Source organism: Phycomyces blakesleeanus (genome assembly GCF_001638985.1).
Source record: "Phycomyces blakesleeanus NRRL 1555(-) unplaced genomic scaffold PHYBLscaffold_1, whole genome shotgun sequence".
NCBI classification, from domain to species: Eukaryota; Fungi; Mucoromycota; class Mucoromycetes; order Mucorales; family Phycomycetaceae; genus Phycomyces; species Phycomyces blakesleeanus.
This window is the reverse complement of record NW_017265134.1, coordinates 2,118,752-2,133,024: the sequence shown is the minus strand read 5'-3', so window position 1 is coordinate 2,133,024 and position 14,273 is coordinate 2,118,752. Positions and strand designations below refer to the sequence as shown.

Below are 14,273 nucleotides of genomic sequence, written 5' to 3'. Positions count from 1 at the left end.
AAACTGCAATAATTGGGCAAACCCTTTTCATCAATTTCTGTACTTAGCCCAAGTCCCGAATATATATATATATATATTCTTTAAAAATAAGCACAGTTGCGATGATCGATGCGCATATTTTCTTTGCCCTGGATTACAACAAACAAACAGGAAATATAAAAAGTGAGCAACTTTATAGATCGAAGATTCGTAATATATTATACTATGAGTACCAAATGCAATGCTTATTAAAACATGGATATGCAATATAATAGCTAATGCAGTCTACTGTCTACAGGCTCTTTTTTTTGTTAATAATAATTAGAAAACCTCACAAAATCACAAGCTACTTTATATAGTAAAAGAAGCTAAAGAAGAAGAATAAGAAGAAACATTTTGGCGTTTCTAAATAGTAAAAAGGAAATGGCTTTGGTGCCTCAAACTATGTTTATTTTAATCCAAAAAGTCACACGGTACAACTTGCCTCCCTTTAAGACAGGAACGAATATGAAGCGTGGGAAACTTGTAAGCCTGGTATGCATCAAAAATAACTTGAAAGGGGATTGTCGATTCACCTCCTCTCTTTTTCATCTTCTTTCTTCTCTACCCCTTTTATACATATATATACCTTTTTTTTTTACTTCTTTCTGTCTTGTCAGTCTTATTAATATGTTGGATGTCGATGAAATTCGTAAGCTTACAAACCGATTTACTCCCATGATATCTGACGTTTATTTGGTCATTTCTAGCCGAAAGACCAAACATTAACACACTTGCAAGTTTCTGGGCTGGGTTTGTTGGAGGTTCGATTATAAAGACTTTACAGGAACGTATCGATTGAAATAACTTCTTATCAATATATGCAATTTTTGGTTATCTATAGGTATCGCAGGCCTCGCTGTCGGACACCCATTTGGTACTTATCATTAGTATTATTATTAGATATATCTACATATATATATATATATATATAATATATATATAAAATATTCTCTTAGTAATAAAATACAATAAAACCATACTCACTATTCTTTTACTCTTTTTAGATACTGGTTTGTAATCTACAATAGTAAATAACAGTAAATAATACTTGAGCCCTTATTTTTTTGCAGTAAAGGTTAGATTACAATCTCGAGAACTTGCTTCTCGGTACAAAGGCACATGGCACTGTTTTGCCATGATCATAAAACAAGAAAAGGTAATGTTATATATCCTCTAATTCATCGCAATTACTACAATTCAAACTCATTTATTACTAAACCAGGTGTTTGGACTTTACAAAGGAATGGTGAGCGCAACATATACTCAAAAATAAAGTCAAAACTAAAATACTTACTTTCTATTGATCCATTTATTTTCTCAAAGGCATCCCCAGCTGTAAGTATACAAAGTACATGCATGTGTGTATTCTGAATTACTACGCTCAAGACTTAGACTTTGCGTGTGTTGGTGTGTACTTGTGCCTGTACCTATACTTATACTTGTACTTGCATTTGTATATACATATGTATGATTGTACGCATATATGTATTATAGGTCGGTGTAGCGGGTGCGAATGCGCTTGTGTTTGGATCTTATACCTTTCTGATTGAGAAACAAGCAGAACTCAGAGGAAGGCCAATAAGCGAAACAGATTTACCACCGCTGCTAGATGTATTTATTGCTGGAATGGGAGCAGGAACTATTACAAGGTATAGTACCCAAACCAAGAACCAGATATATATATATATATATATGGTGTAGTACTTACACCATAAAATTTACATGATGGTCTGGTAGCATTATGACATGTCCAATGGAATTGGCCAAAGTTCAACTCCAAAACCAGACAACCACAGGGGATGCTATGAAGTATCGAGGCCCAATTGATTGTATTACCAAGCTATATTATGCAGGTGGTATACGCCAATGTTTTAAAGGTATGGGATCAACCGTTCTAAGAGAACTAAGTTTTGGTCCCTATTTCCTTTGTTACGAGTCCATATGTCGAGGTTTGACACCCAAAGGCAGTACAATGTCACACCATGAAATCACAGGTCCCAAAGTCATCTTGGCAGGTGGAGCTGCGGGAATTGTTTCATGGTGCTCCACATATCCTGCAGGTAAGAATATTACTGGGTTTTATATATATCTGTGTGTGTGTGTTACTAATTCATTATTATGTTATTTTAACAACAAAAAAGATGTTATAAAGACTCGTATACAGTCTGAACCTAATCGATATAAAGGTTTCGTGGATTGTTTAAGACACTGTTATAGAGAAGAGGGTTACCGAATCCTGTTTCGAGGTTTGACACCTACTATTCTAAGAGCTTTTCCATCAAATGCAGCGACATTTATGGGATACACTTGGACAATGCGATTATTCACAGCAGAAAAACCGTTCTATCAACGAGAAGAAGTTGCTATTTAGATACAGTTATTATTATGTTTTTCTTTAAAAAAATAATATGAATTTATACACATACGTATATATACTTATAAATTGAAGAAATAAACATATACATGCGTATGTGTATTTGTGCGTGGTGAAGAATGCTACCATGCTTAATTTTCTAAGCATCGAAGAACTTGTAGTTTAATAAAACTTTTGGTGTTGCTGAAAATCTATTTATTTTACTTTATGGGGTATATTATATTATATTATATTATATTATGTTTTATTTTCAATTATTTTATTTTCAATAGCTAAAATATCGTATCATTTAGCTCGAGATCAAATATCCTATTAGAGACACGGTAAAATTGTTCCGAATATCCTTGGAATTTCATTAACTATTATATAGATATAAATCTATATATCCATTATTTTTGTATTTAAACTAGTACAGTCCAATAAGATTTGTACACTCTGCAAACAAAGTATATGCGAAGCTTTATGTTCAACAAACTATTGATTGACATACCAACATATATTGTACAGCTTAACTTATGATTCGATTATTATAATTTGGTGCTGAGAACTTTGTGGATGCCATTAGAGGTACCTATTATTAGTTATTATCTTGATCCACCTTGCTGAATTATGTATATACTTTTATACATGTGTGTATAGTCTTCTAAAGTGTATTTTAGATTGTATTTCTTTTTTTTTCTAAAAAAAAATCTGTATATACATGATAAATTATCTTGCGAAATGTATACATGTTTTGTATTTTACATATGTATTTGTATATATATATATATATATCTGTATCTATAATCTCAGTTTGAAAGAATAAGAAGAAAAATAAAAGTAAAAGTAAAAACGTTCATATATATATAAAATAAAATAAAAGCTATGGTAACAGAATCACGTTTCAAAAGTATCGAAATGAAGGCCATTGCATTCTAGACAGTTCTTCAAAGATTAATTCTGGAGCTACAAATCGAAGATTAATGTAAAATAAAAGTGAGTGTTTTTTTTTCTATAGAGATCACCGCTCGTTTGTTGTGCAGACTGTCCAAACACAGAGCTCGAACGTGTTTTTGGCAAGACGATCACTCATTTTACTACACAGCGGAGGTTGGTGTCAAAAGAACACTGATCCAGCCTTCTGGACCACGTGTAGGTGCGTAAAGTTAAGCTTGCAACATAAATACACTTGTATATCTGTGTGTGTGGTATACACACCACAATTGAGTGAAATACAAACTCCACAACCAAACTCTGGTTCCCTTCTTGCTAATGAACCTGGCAAGTTAACAATCTCCGGAACTGTTACACATTTAGACAGTGTAAACCAACCATTACACAACAAGGATTTGAATTACAAGGGATTTGAATAGTAATGGATATAAACAATGTTATTTTGACTCTTTTTAATAAAGAACACTCTCCCAGTATCTACTTTTCCAAATATTAAGATACAAACTATAAAGCAATATCGTATACTTCAGTATGCATGTATGTGCGGATGTGCAGGCAACCGTTACCAGAATCAATGAAATATTCAAAAGACTAGACGCAAGGAAGGGTCAAAGACAAAATAAAAAGTGTTACCAATGTATATATATATGCTTGTATGTACACGGGATTATTTGAATATTTGGATAAGTATATAGTGAAAACAATGCAAAACGTTGGATGTTTAAGTTATATAGCGGGAAATGTAATACCAAAGTGCGGGGAAAGAGTTTTCAAAGTCATAACCAAACAACAGAATAAAAATAATCGAAAAATTCACTTTGAAGAATCCTAGTGTTCAAGTTTTCTTGAAAAACGAATACAATCTCTCATTCAAAAGAATTATCCATAATTCTGCAGTGAGAAACAACAAATTTACTCAAAAATTAAGATAATATTATTTCCAATTGGTTTTTAGAGCTTAAAGGGTGCCTGATCGCAGAAGATAAAATAGATCAAAATATGGCTCAGAAGTTGACGCTATTATTGTCAGCGGTGAGGATAATGAAGATCTGGCACTTAATTTAAGAGATGTTGTAGCTATTTATCAAGTAGTAGAGGACCTTGTCAAGATATTAAGCCAATCTAATTCTATGGACGGCTTTATTATGTTTTTTTTTGTATTTGTGTTCTCTTTAAGTGAATATGGTTGGAATAATGATTTTCTCTCTAGGTACCACAATCAGAATCACCGAAACAACAGCAAGAAAATCAGACTAAAAAGTTCAAATGGATATTAGATAAAAACTAAAGGCTCATAATACCATCTCTCCAATCAAGTAAAACTCTTTTATCGCAGTTTTTTGGATCTTGCGCACTGTGCCCCATATTTTCCATCAAAAGCATAATCTTCTTCTCGATCCAATCTCCAATGGAAAAATACTAGTCAGCCAGAGTTTTTTGAACTCTTTGCGAACTTTCTAGTATCTCAATACCAGATGGTATCATTTATTATTTCTAGTAGTACTTCGAGAATGCAGAAAAATGGAGTATATTTTTTATACATAAAGCATGTAAATGCCATTTACTTCTATAAATATTACTCAATATATAATCCTAATATTGTATGGTTAAAAATATATGGCTCTATAAGAGATACAGAAGCAGCTCACAATGTCATCTGTCATAATCTCAGCAATATGATACACACAACAAGCCCAGAGATCTTTGATAAGGAGTATGAACTGTTTACTTTGGAGTTTAAAGTATACGAACTGTTTACGAAGTATTTTACAAAGATTTAGACTTCAAAAAATTGCAATATTTGATACCAATAACTTGATTGAGTCATACCACAATCAGTTAAAGACATATTGTATTGGACGGGAATACTTTCTTTGAATATATAGTCATGTATTCATAATTATCAAAGTTTTGACAATTGATTATCGAAAAGAAAAGAACACAATTATGTAGGGTGCTCAGGCAATGCGTCTTATACGACAAGAACAGAATAAGATGAGGCAGGAAATAAGTAGGTACTTCCCCGCCCTTTGGCAATAAAATAATCGCCCTTTGAAAATCAAAAAGTCTGCCCTTTGGTATTATATTTCCCGCCCATATATTTCAAATTCCGGAATTTGGCACTGTTTTCACTGTATCTAAGAATATTTAGCTTGATTTGCACCCAGGATTTATATATATATTTTTACTTTTTGTGGTAACGTAAAATAGTTTTATTTTAGGGTCCGTCTATTCATTTCTCTCTCTATCTATTTGTCACCAGGCAACCATATACACATTTATGTAATTCTTCTTTATTTTGGATCTTCAAATCGATTTGCTTTCTCATATATGGAAATAAAGAGTGTTTTGATTAACAACCAAAAGATATAAAAGAAAATGTTATATTTTATTTTTCCATCAGAATATAAAATTCGTAACCATGGAAACACAACAAAAGATAATATTAAAGAACAAAAAATAAAATAAATAAAAAATAACACTAAATTATATTGAGAGAAAAAACATCAATAAATCAATAGGATGATTAATTAACAAGACTGATAAAACTCAATACACACACGCACATACAAGATATATATATACATAATTTTTAATATCTTTATATAGTAAATCCATTTTGACCAATAATATGGTCGGGGAGTTGAATGGAACCTATATTGTCGTACATCCACTTTCAATGGTAGTACCTCACAGACCAATACAGACAGAAAAAAATAATGTATTATTGCTGCCTCTATTTTGGTGCTTTTAGATATCAGGTAAAAAGCATTTGTATCACCAAATACAAATATAAGTGCAAATACAAATACAAATAGATAGATAGACATATATCATAATACACTCAGGTCTTGTTTTTTTTAAAAAGACATATACACATATATGAACAAATTATCATTTATAGACATGCAAAGCCATATGTATGTATTTTTGTTTTGATACCCGCGATTTCTTTCTCTCTCTCTCTCTCGTTTTTTTTAGACTTGAGTATGTTTGCAATTAATATCATTGTTGCACGCGCATGTAAATATGGCTATTTCTGGTGATTTACAGCGGGAGACAAACACAGGCACCATGACATTTTTAAATCGACGACCCTAGAAGACGTGTAACAGACTAAATGTCATGTCCTGTTGAGTGGCCAGCTATGCACTTCTGTGCTGCCAAGGTTCCAAAAATGCTCTTTTCAAACGATGCTCAAACGCCATTTTGTTTTTATGAAATATTGCAGACAAGTGTAACCTATCATTTTTTATTATTTTTATATTTATATATATATATCTATTTTTTTCTTGTTCTCATCAATTCATTTCTTTTCAACTAGTATATAAACCCACCCTTTCTTTCATTACCCAGGATACGTCTTTGTTTTTCCTTTTACAGACTGGATTGTCTTTCCTTTATCTTCTAGTGCTGTAGCTTTGAGTAAGCATTGGTCAACAGTAGTAACAATAACAATGGCAATTCTTTTTTTTTTACTAAAATCCTAATATTATTATTTCTGTAGCCAAATATACGTTTATATATATCAATAGACATACTCATATACATATATACATATATAACTAGCATCCCCAGAGTCATTCTTTTTTTACTTTTACTATCACCTCCACCAATCTTCTGGATACCGTCTAAATGTACAATCCAGGCCAATACGCATCGCCTACTTCGCCTGCAGGCTCACCATTGCCTCGCTATACTGAGGAGCAGTATCCTCTCCAAGACACCAACTTTGGTACACAGCCACCAGCCCGTAGACCAAACAACAACTTTGATACAATGGGCTATCACGATGAACACATTTCCTCTGAGACCATGAACCAACCACTTCTCGGAAGCCCCAATTCTGTCATGCAACCTTCACCAATGTATCGTGGAAGATCAGGTGCAGGATCGCCCAACAGCCCTGGCCTTCACTTCCAAAACTCGAGTCCATCTCCTAATGGCTCATTTACCGAACCTCCTCGCCGCCAACCTCGACGATACAAGACAGGTAATTATATCTCTCTCTCTCTCATTATATATATATATATATGTGTGTGTGTGTCCATGTCTGTGCACTATTTAACATGGCTGGCTTTTTCTTTTTCTTAAAAATAACAACAATAATAATAATAGTTCGAAAGGTCAAGCTTACCAGAGGTAATCTTGTCCTCGACAATCCTGTCCCAACAAAGTATCTCCAAAGTCTTCCCATCAAAGAAGGCGAAGAATTTACCCACATGCGATATACTGCTGCCACCTGTGACCCTGCTGATTTTGAGTCCGAGAAATATCTCTTGAGACAGAATCTGTCTGGAAGAGACACTGAATTGTTTATTGTATTAACCATGTACAACGTAAGAAAGATATATTTACATTTACATTTAGAGTTAAAGTTATAATTGTATTTATATATATGTGTGTATGTGTACGATTTATAGGAAGACGAAGTTCTTTTTTGCCGAACAATGCATGGTGTCATGAAGAATATTGCCCATTTGTGTGCAAAGACCCGCAATAAGATGTGGAATGCTGAGGGATGGAAGAAGGTGGTTGTTTGTATCGTATCTGATGGCCGTACCAAGATCAATGCTCGTACCCTTTCCGTCCTATCTGCATTAGGTGTATACCAAGAAGGTGTTGCCAAGAACGTCGTAGAGGGCAAGCCTGTGGCCGCCCATATTTTTGAGGTAGGCTTCTACAATATATATATATATATAGATATATATAAACCCGTGGGTGATTTCTACTTTATGCTCCGCACCGCATGGGGCTCTTCCCTTCCCTTCTCTCTCTATCCATTTTCTCCCCCAATCTCTTCAGCGCATTTTATTTTATTTTATTTTGCTTAAAAAAAAATCTCGCACATTCTTGTAGCACACAACACAAATCTCCGTCGAACCCGACATGAGTTTCAGAGGCGCCGACAAGGGCATTGTTCCTGTTCAGCTGCTGTTTTGCCTAAAGGAAAAGAATCAAAAGAAGATCAATTCCCATCGATGGTTCTTCCAGGCCTTTGGTCCTCTGCTTAGACCTAATGTCTGTGTCCTACTCGATGTTGGAACTAAGCCCGGACACAACTCGATTTACCATTTGTGGAAGGCGTTCGATATCAACAAAAACGTGGCCGGTGCGTGTGGTGAAATTCGAGCCATGGCCGGAAAATATGGAAGCAATCTGTTAAATCCTCTTGTGGCCTCACAGAACTTTGAATACAAGATTTCAAATATTCTCGACAAGCCTCTCGAGTCTGTATTTGGACATATTTCTGTACTTCCTGGTGCATTCTCTGCTTATCGCTACAAGGCTCTGCAGAACGATCACAATGGCGTCGGTCCCCTCGAGAAGTACTTTATGGGTGAGAAGATGCATGGTTCAGATGCCGACATCTTTACAGCCAATATGTATCTCGCCGAAGATCGTATCCTGTGCTATGAATTGGTTGCCAAGAGAAACGAAGCCTGGACACTGCATTATGTCTGCAATGCCTATGGTGAAACTGATGTGCCTGACAATATTCCTGAGTTTGTATCTCAGCGTCGTCGTTGGCTCAACGGTTCCTTCTTTGCTGGTATCTACTCCCTTGCTCACTGGAGAAAAGTCTGGAGTTCGAACCATTTTATTGGACGTAAACTGGCCTTTATGTTTGAAGATATCTATCAGCTGTACAATTTGTTCTTTTCTTGGTTTGCTATCGTAAGTAAAACGTCAAACGTCTCTCAAAATTATACGCATCAAATTGCTAACTTTGGTGATTTCAGGGCAATTTTTACTTGATTTTCTATATCATGACTAGCTCTATGGAATCTGAGGAATTGAACCCCAAACCTTTCTCTGCTGATGTTGCTAAAATTCTCCACATTGTCCTCAACTATATCTATTGTAAGTACCATTGATCAAACAAAACAAAAAAAATCAAGGCATACATATATATATATATGTGTGTGTGTGTGTGTATTGTGTCTGACCAAACAAAAAATAAAAAAAAATCTCTAGGTGTTTTGCTTGTTGTTCAATTTATTATTGCTATGGGTAACAGACCTCAAGGCTTCAAATGGGCCTACATTGGAGGTTTTGCATTTTTCGCTGTTATGATGGTGTACATCATGTTCTGTACTCTCTGGATTACTGTTGTTGGTATCATCACTGCTGTAGATGCTGCTTCTGCGACCGAAAATGCAGTCGTTGCCCTCTTTAACCAAAGTACTTTCCGTCAAGTCGTCATATCCTTCCTTGCAACCTATATCATGTACTTTGTGGCCAGTATGCTGTTCATGGATCCCTGGCACATGTTCACAAGTTTCATACCATATATCTTCATGTCTCCCAGTTATATCAACGTGCTCAACATTTATGCTTTCTGTAACACTCATGATGTTTCGTGGGGTACCAAGGGTGATAATGGTGTTTCTACCGATCTGGGTGTTGTAAAGGCAAAAACTGACAAGGATGGTGGCCAGTCAGTTGAAGTCGAAGTACCAACCGAACAAAAGGATCTCAACGAACAGTACGAAGAAGCTTGTCTGGATCTCAAGAGAAAGTTTGTACCTGAAGCCGAGCATCGTGACGCAAAGACCAAGCAGGATGATTACTACAGAGCTTTCCGTACCAACCTTGTCCTTTGCTGGATAATCAGTAACATGGCCCTTGTTGCTGTCATTACCAACGGACAGATCTTACACTGGTTTGGTTCTTATGAGGAGCGTAGTACAGCATATCTTGGTTTCATTCTTTGGTCTGTTGCAGGCCTTGCAGCAATTCGTTTCTTGGGATCGTGTTCTTACTTGTTCATGAGAATCTTTACTGGATAAACCTCCCAAAAAAAACCCCCACTCCAAAAAACAAAAGAGATAGAGAACGAAAAAAAAATTCACTCATACATACCCTGTCAAGAAGAAGAAGTGAAAGAAGTGAAAGACAAAAGAACACAGTATTCTTTTCTTTTTCACTTTTTTTTTTCTGCTTCTTTCTTCTTTAAACCATTGCCCTCTCTCCATTATTATTATCTTTCCCTTTCCTTTCTTTCCCTCATCATATTTGCTTTTTATTTTTATTATTATTATTATTATTTTGTCTTTCTCTCTCTCTCTCTCTCTCTCTCTCTCTCCTAGCATACTTCTTGATCCAACAGTTTTTTTTTGTTAAAGGTTTTGGATCACCCTCTTCTTTATTCTTCTATATTTTTTTTGCCTTTCAAGGATTCTTCAACATCCTTGTAGGTTAATCAGATTTTCCTATTTTCTTCTTCTTTTTAATACATTACACTACATACTTTTATATATATATACTTATATAAACAAGCTACATCATCACAGTCAAGAAAGACAGCAAATGAAAAAAAAAAATTATCTTAATATATATTGATAAAAGATAGTTGTTTCAATTTCAATTTCAATTTCAATTTAATCGATCATTTAAATATTGATCACTATTTATTCGTTGTAGAAGGAATGGAGGGAAAGAAAAAAAAAAGGTGCGTAGATGGGTGCGTGCACCGTACTTTGTGTGAAGATAAATGTGCGGTTTGGAAAAATTTCAAACCCTGTCAACCAATCACTTGTAGCGTGCTGACATCACAATTCCTTTCAAAAACAACAAATCCTAGGCAAGAGCCACCCCCCAAAGTGCCGTCCCATCAAAAAGTTAACTTTTTGAATTCATCAAGTACTTCTTTTTTTTTCCTACCCCTCCCTCCCCACTCTTTTCATTAAGAAAGAAAAACCATGTCCGCACGAGGTGCTCAAGATCTGCCACCTGCCGAGGGTTACTCTGAAGTTAGATACCGTCGTTATTTGCCTAAGCGTGGTCCTTCCGGACTTGTTATTCTTGCTAGCGTTGCCGCTGTATCTGCCTTTGGTTTCTACAAGCTTGCTGTTGGCAACCTGGAGAGACGGTAAGCGCGACAAAGCATATATATTATTATTATTATTATCATCACTATCATATTTATTTTGGGTGTGGGTTAATTAATATATATTTTTTATTATTAAATACTATTATTATTATTATTATTATTATTATTATTATTAGTGAACTTAAGCGCGAAAACCTCTGGGCTCGTATCAATGTCGTTCCTCTCTTGACTGCTGAAGCCGATCGCGACACTTACCGCCGCACACAAGCAGCCAATGCTCGTGAAGCCGAGATCATGAAGGATGTCAAGGACTGGAAGGCCGGAGAGTCTGTTTACAACAACACCAAATACTATATTCCACCCAACTTCGTCGTTGTTCCTGAAGAGAACTAGAGAATAAAATATACACACAAAAAGACACCCACAAAAACAATTGTATATACATATATACATAAATTGTATACACGCAAAAATACAAACGTACGCACAATCTGACATATACGCACACGCACACGCACACACACACGCATACATACACACCCACACACACACACACATACATACACACACACACGGACATATACACCTTACGCACAGACACAGACACAAACACATGCACATACACATACATATACACATACACATACATACACATATGCCAAGATCATACTAAAAAGAAAAGGAAAAAAAAGAATGAAGGATATTGGGAGAAATTAAGGGAAAAACAAAAGAAGGGAGAAAGCGAGGGAAGAGGGGGCTATAAAATAACTGACTGAGACGAACATTTATCAAAAGTGTCTTGTTACTTTATTACATTTATACATGTATATTAATATACCTGTACAGAGGCTTGTATATATTTGTATGTGTGTGTAAATGTGGAGTTATATGCGTGTGTGTATGTATGTATATGCTTTGATGATAATTTTGACTTGAATATTTTGCATGAGGAAAATTCACAAAAAGAAAAGAGAAAGAACTTATCTTTCTTTTTTTGCTGATAAATAACCTTTTATTTATTTATTTAATAGATTAACATACAAACCTTTATGTGTTGTTTCCTCTTCCTCTTCTTGAACACGAGTGTATGAAGGCGCATAAATGATATATATATATATATACATGTGTGTGTGTGTGTGTGTCTACAAACAGGGAGTAAAATAAAGAGGAAGAAGAATAGAAGAAGGATAAAAAGAAGAGGAAGAACTGTGTAGATCGATGGTCAAGATACCAAGTGTAAATGTAATATTTGATTTATACAATAATGAATTTTTTTTATAGTGAAAACTGAAATGCAGAGTGAATATATGTATAAAGAAGAAGAATTAAAGGGAAGGGTTATTGTAAATGGATTGCATGAATTTGTTTTTTTTTTTGTTTTGTTTTTCATAGACTGAATAAGTACAGAAGAGTGATGAAGCCAGTAAGTAGGAGAGTAAAAGAGAGGCGTGCAAGGTTAGAAGCAGAGGACTGTTGGGGTGTTAGGGTGACAGGTAGGCCAACACTATATTCGACATTTCTATAGTAACTGTACGTGTCTTGAGGAGTAGCATAATTGGCTGTTCCACCACCAAAGAAGGTACTGAACATGAGACTGGAGATCGCAACTGCATTTGAAGTTCGATACTGAAGTGACGTTTGACTGATAAGAAGGGAGTCGTCTTGCCACACCTGGAGGATACCGTTGGATTTTGAAGGATCGTTGATCTTAATGTACAGTTCGAGTTTTGTCCACTGGCCTTTTTTCAGTTGAAGCAACCCTCGCGAAAAGGTAGTTCCATACTGATCATTGCACATCACCAGAGGGAGTGAGCAGGTAGCGTCGGAGTTTGGAATATAAGCATAGGCCTCCCCCGAGCCTATATTTTTGAAGGAGAAGGAGAAGGTAAGGTGAGAATAGAAGATAGAAAAAAAATACAAGAAATAGACTCGTTTTAGAAAATAAAGGGGGTAGGTTTTTTTTTATCTTTATCTTTATCTCTCTCTCTCTCTATATATATATATATATATTGCTATGGCTATATATCTGTGTATATACACGTATATGTTTATAGTATATGTCTATAGTGTGTATGTGCATTGACTTGTTTTCATATTGGTGATCGATTATATTAACAAGGTAGAACTCGAGATTTTCTCACCTGCTTCTCGCCACATCAGTCTAACAGAGAAACAATTGGACCCCGTAGCCTTGTCTCCACCAGAACAGCCTTGACCAGGGGGACCTGTATTATAGTTATTATTATTCATTCAATAATAGCAAGATCAGTATAATGAGTACAACAGTAGTAATAAAAATAAAAATAAAAAAACAATAACACCAAAAATATGTAGATACATTTATGTAACTGCAACTGTAATTGTAATTATGATTGTAATTAAATTCACAAAGGTAATAATAATAAGAATAGTAATAAATGAATACATAAATACATAAATAATCTTACCGCCGAATAATCCTGGTAATTTACCACCAAGTACCCAGTCAAAATCTTTGTCAAAGGCAAGATCATAGCGTAGGAGCACACTGTCATACGAATTGTTTCTAAATGGGGTTGAATAGAATTCTGCACCACCCACTGAGGCACTGGAAGATTTTGTACCGGTTGGCGAATAAGATCCTTTGTTGTACTTAATTTGAAGTACTTGAGAGCTAATATTGTTGTTGGCGCTGTTGTTTGTGGTGGTAATGGGGTCAGGTACATATGATACGTCAGTAGTTCCGTAAAAATAGTTGTTTGGGTTGTGCCAGTTGGTGTTTATGTACGTAGCCGCACTATCGTCCAAAAGAGGAGAGGTCGGAAATGGAGCCGACCAGGTCTGATTGAGTCCCAACTGTCTTGCCTTGTCTGATAATTGTTGAGCATTAGCGAATGCTAGAGCTATAAAGATGACTAAAATACTCGATGCTTTCATACTTCTTTTCTTTTAAAGAAAGAAAAAGGTAATAGAAAAGAATTAGTCGTAGTAGTTGTAACAGTGATTTTGGTAATTAGAATTGAAACAATATATGTAAAGAAATGTACCAAAAGATAAAGACCACAGAAGAGAAAGAGAGAAGAAAGGGAGAAGAAGAAAGGGAGAGGGTAATATAATCGGTTACTTGGC

General features: G+C 35.1%; 5 protein-coding genes across 5 annotated transcripts; 4 read left to right on the top strand and 1 right to left on the bottom strand.

Annotated features, from left to right (window-relative positions):
* Positions 1 to 648: 648 nt before the first annotated feature.
* PHYBLDRAFT_138474 (hypothetical protein) lies at positions 649 to 2,392 on the top strand (the record flags this gene model as incomplete). Its single annotated transcript, XM_018430009.1, has 9 exons — positions 649 to 670; positions 729 to 782; positions 863 to 895; positions 1,092 to 1,177; positions 1,244 to 1,267; positions 1,345 to 1,356; positions 1,516 to 1,670; positions 1,759 to 2,081; positions 2,163 to 2,392. The coding sequence occupies 9 exons, from the start codon at positions 649 to 651 to the stop codon at positions 2,390 to 2,392; spliced, it is 939 nt and encodes a 312-aa protein (XP_018298961.1).
* An 867-nt stretch (positions 2,393 to 3,259) lies between these two features.
* PHYBLDRAFT_161555 (hypothetical protein) lies at positions 3,260 to 5,109 on the top strand (the record flags this gene model as incomplete). The annotated part of the gene is made up of 4 exons (XM_018434429.1): positions 3,260 to 3,284; positions 3,393 to 3,530; positions 4,284 to 4,360; positions 4,876 to 5,109. The coding sequence occupies 4 exons, from the start codon at positions 3,260 to 3,262 to the stop codon at positions 5,107 to 5,109; spliced, it is 474 nt and encodes a 157-aa protein (XP_018298960.1).
* A 1,909-nt stretch (positions 5,110 to 7,018) lies between these two features.
* On the top strand, positions 7,019 to 10,625 carry PHYBLDRAFT_120681 (glycosyltransferase family 2 protein). Its single transcript, XM_018428755.1, has 6 exons — positions 7,019 to 7,322; positions 7,448 to 7,668; positions 7,753 to 8,001; positions 8,189 to 9,007; positions 9,073 to 9,193; positions 9,308 to 10,625. Exons 1-6 carry the CDS (start codon positions 7,109 to 7,111, stop codon positions 10,120 to 10,122), a joined length of 2,439 nt encoding a protein of 812 aa, XP_018298959.1. The 5' UTR covers positions 7,019 to 7,108; the 3' UTR covers positions 10,123 to 10,625.
* Positions 10,626 to 11,034: 409 nt separating this feature from the next.
* On the top strand, positions 11,035 to 11,665 carry NDUFA13 (NADH dehydrogenase 1 alpha subcomplex subunit 13 NDUFA13/GRIM19; the record flags this gene model as incomplete). The annotated part of the gene is made up of 2 exons (XM_018438942.1): positions 11,035 to 11,204; positions 11,342 to 11,665. 2 exons carry the CDS (start codon positions 11,035 to 11,037, stop codon positions 11,556 to 11,558), a joined length of 387 nt encoding a protein of 128 aa, XP_018298958.1. The 3' UTR covers positions 11,559 to 11,665.
* Positions 11,666 to 12,551: 886 nt separating this feature from the next.
* On the bottom strand, positions 12,552 to 14,081 carry PHYBLDRAFT_138471 (polysaccharide lyase family 14 protein; the record flags this gene model as incomplete). Its single annotated transcript, XM_018430008.1, has 3 exons — positions 12,552 to 13,024; positions 13,307 to 13,390; positions 13,613 to 14,081. The coding sequence occupies 3 exons, from the start codon at positions 14,079 to 14,081 to the stop codon at positions 12,552 to 12,554; spliced, it is 1,026 nt and encodes a 341-aa protein (XP_018298957.1).
* Between the last annotated feature and the right edge of the window lie 192 nt (positions 14,082 to 14,273).

Bases quoted from the DNA above. Each gene is read 5' to 3' on its own strand.
- PHYBLDRAFT_120681 (XM_018428755.1), top strand. From the start codon at position 7,109: ATGGGCTATCACGATGAACACATTTCCTCTGAGACCATGAACCAACCA. The intron at 8,002-8,188 runs GTAGGCTTCTAC...ACATTCTTGTAG, and splicing joins TGGCCGCCCATATTTTTGAG to CACACAACACAAATCTCCGT. The intron at 9,194-9,307 runs GTAAGTACCATT...AAAAATCTCTAG, and splicing joins TGTCCTCAACTATATCTATT to GTGTTTTGCTTGTTGTTCAA.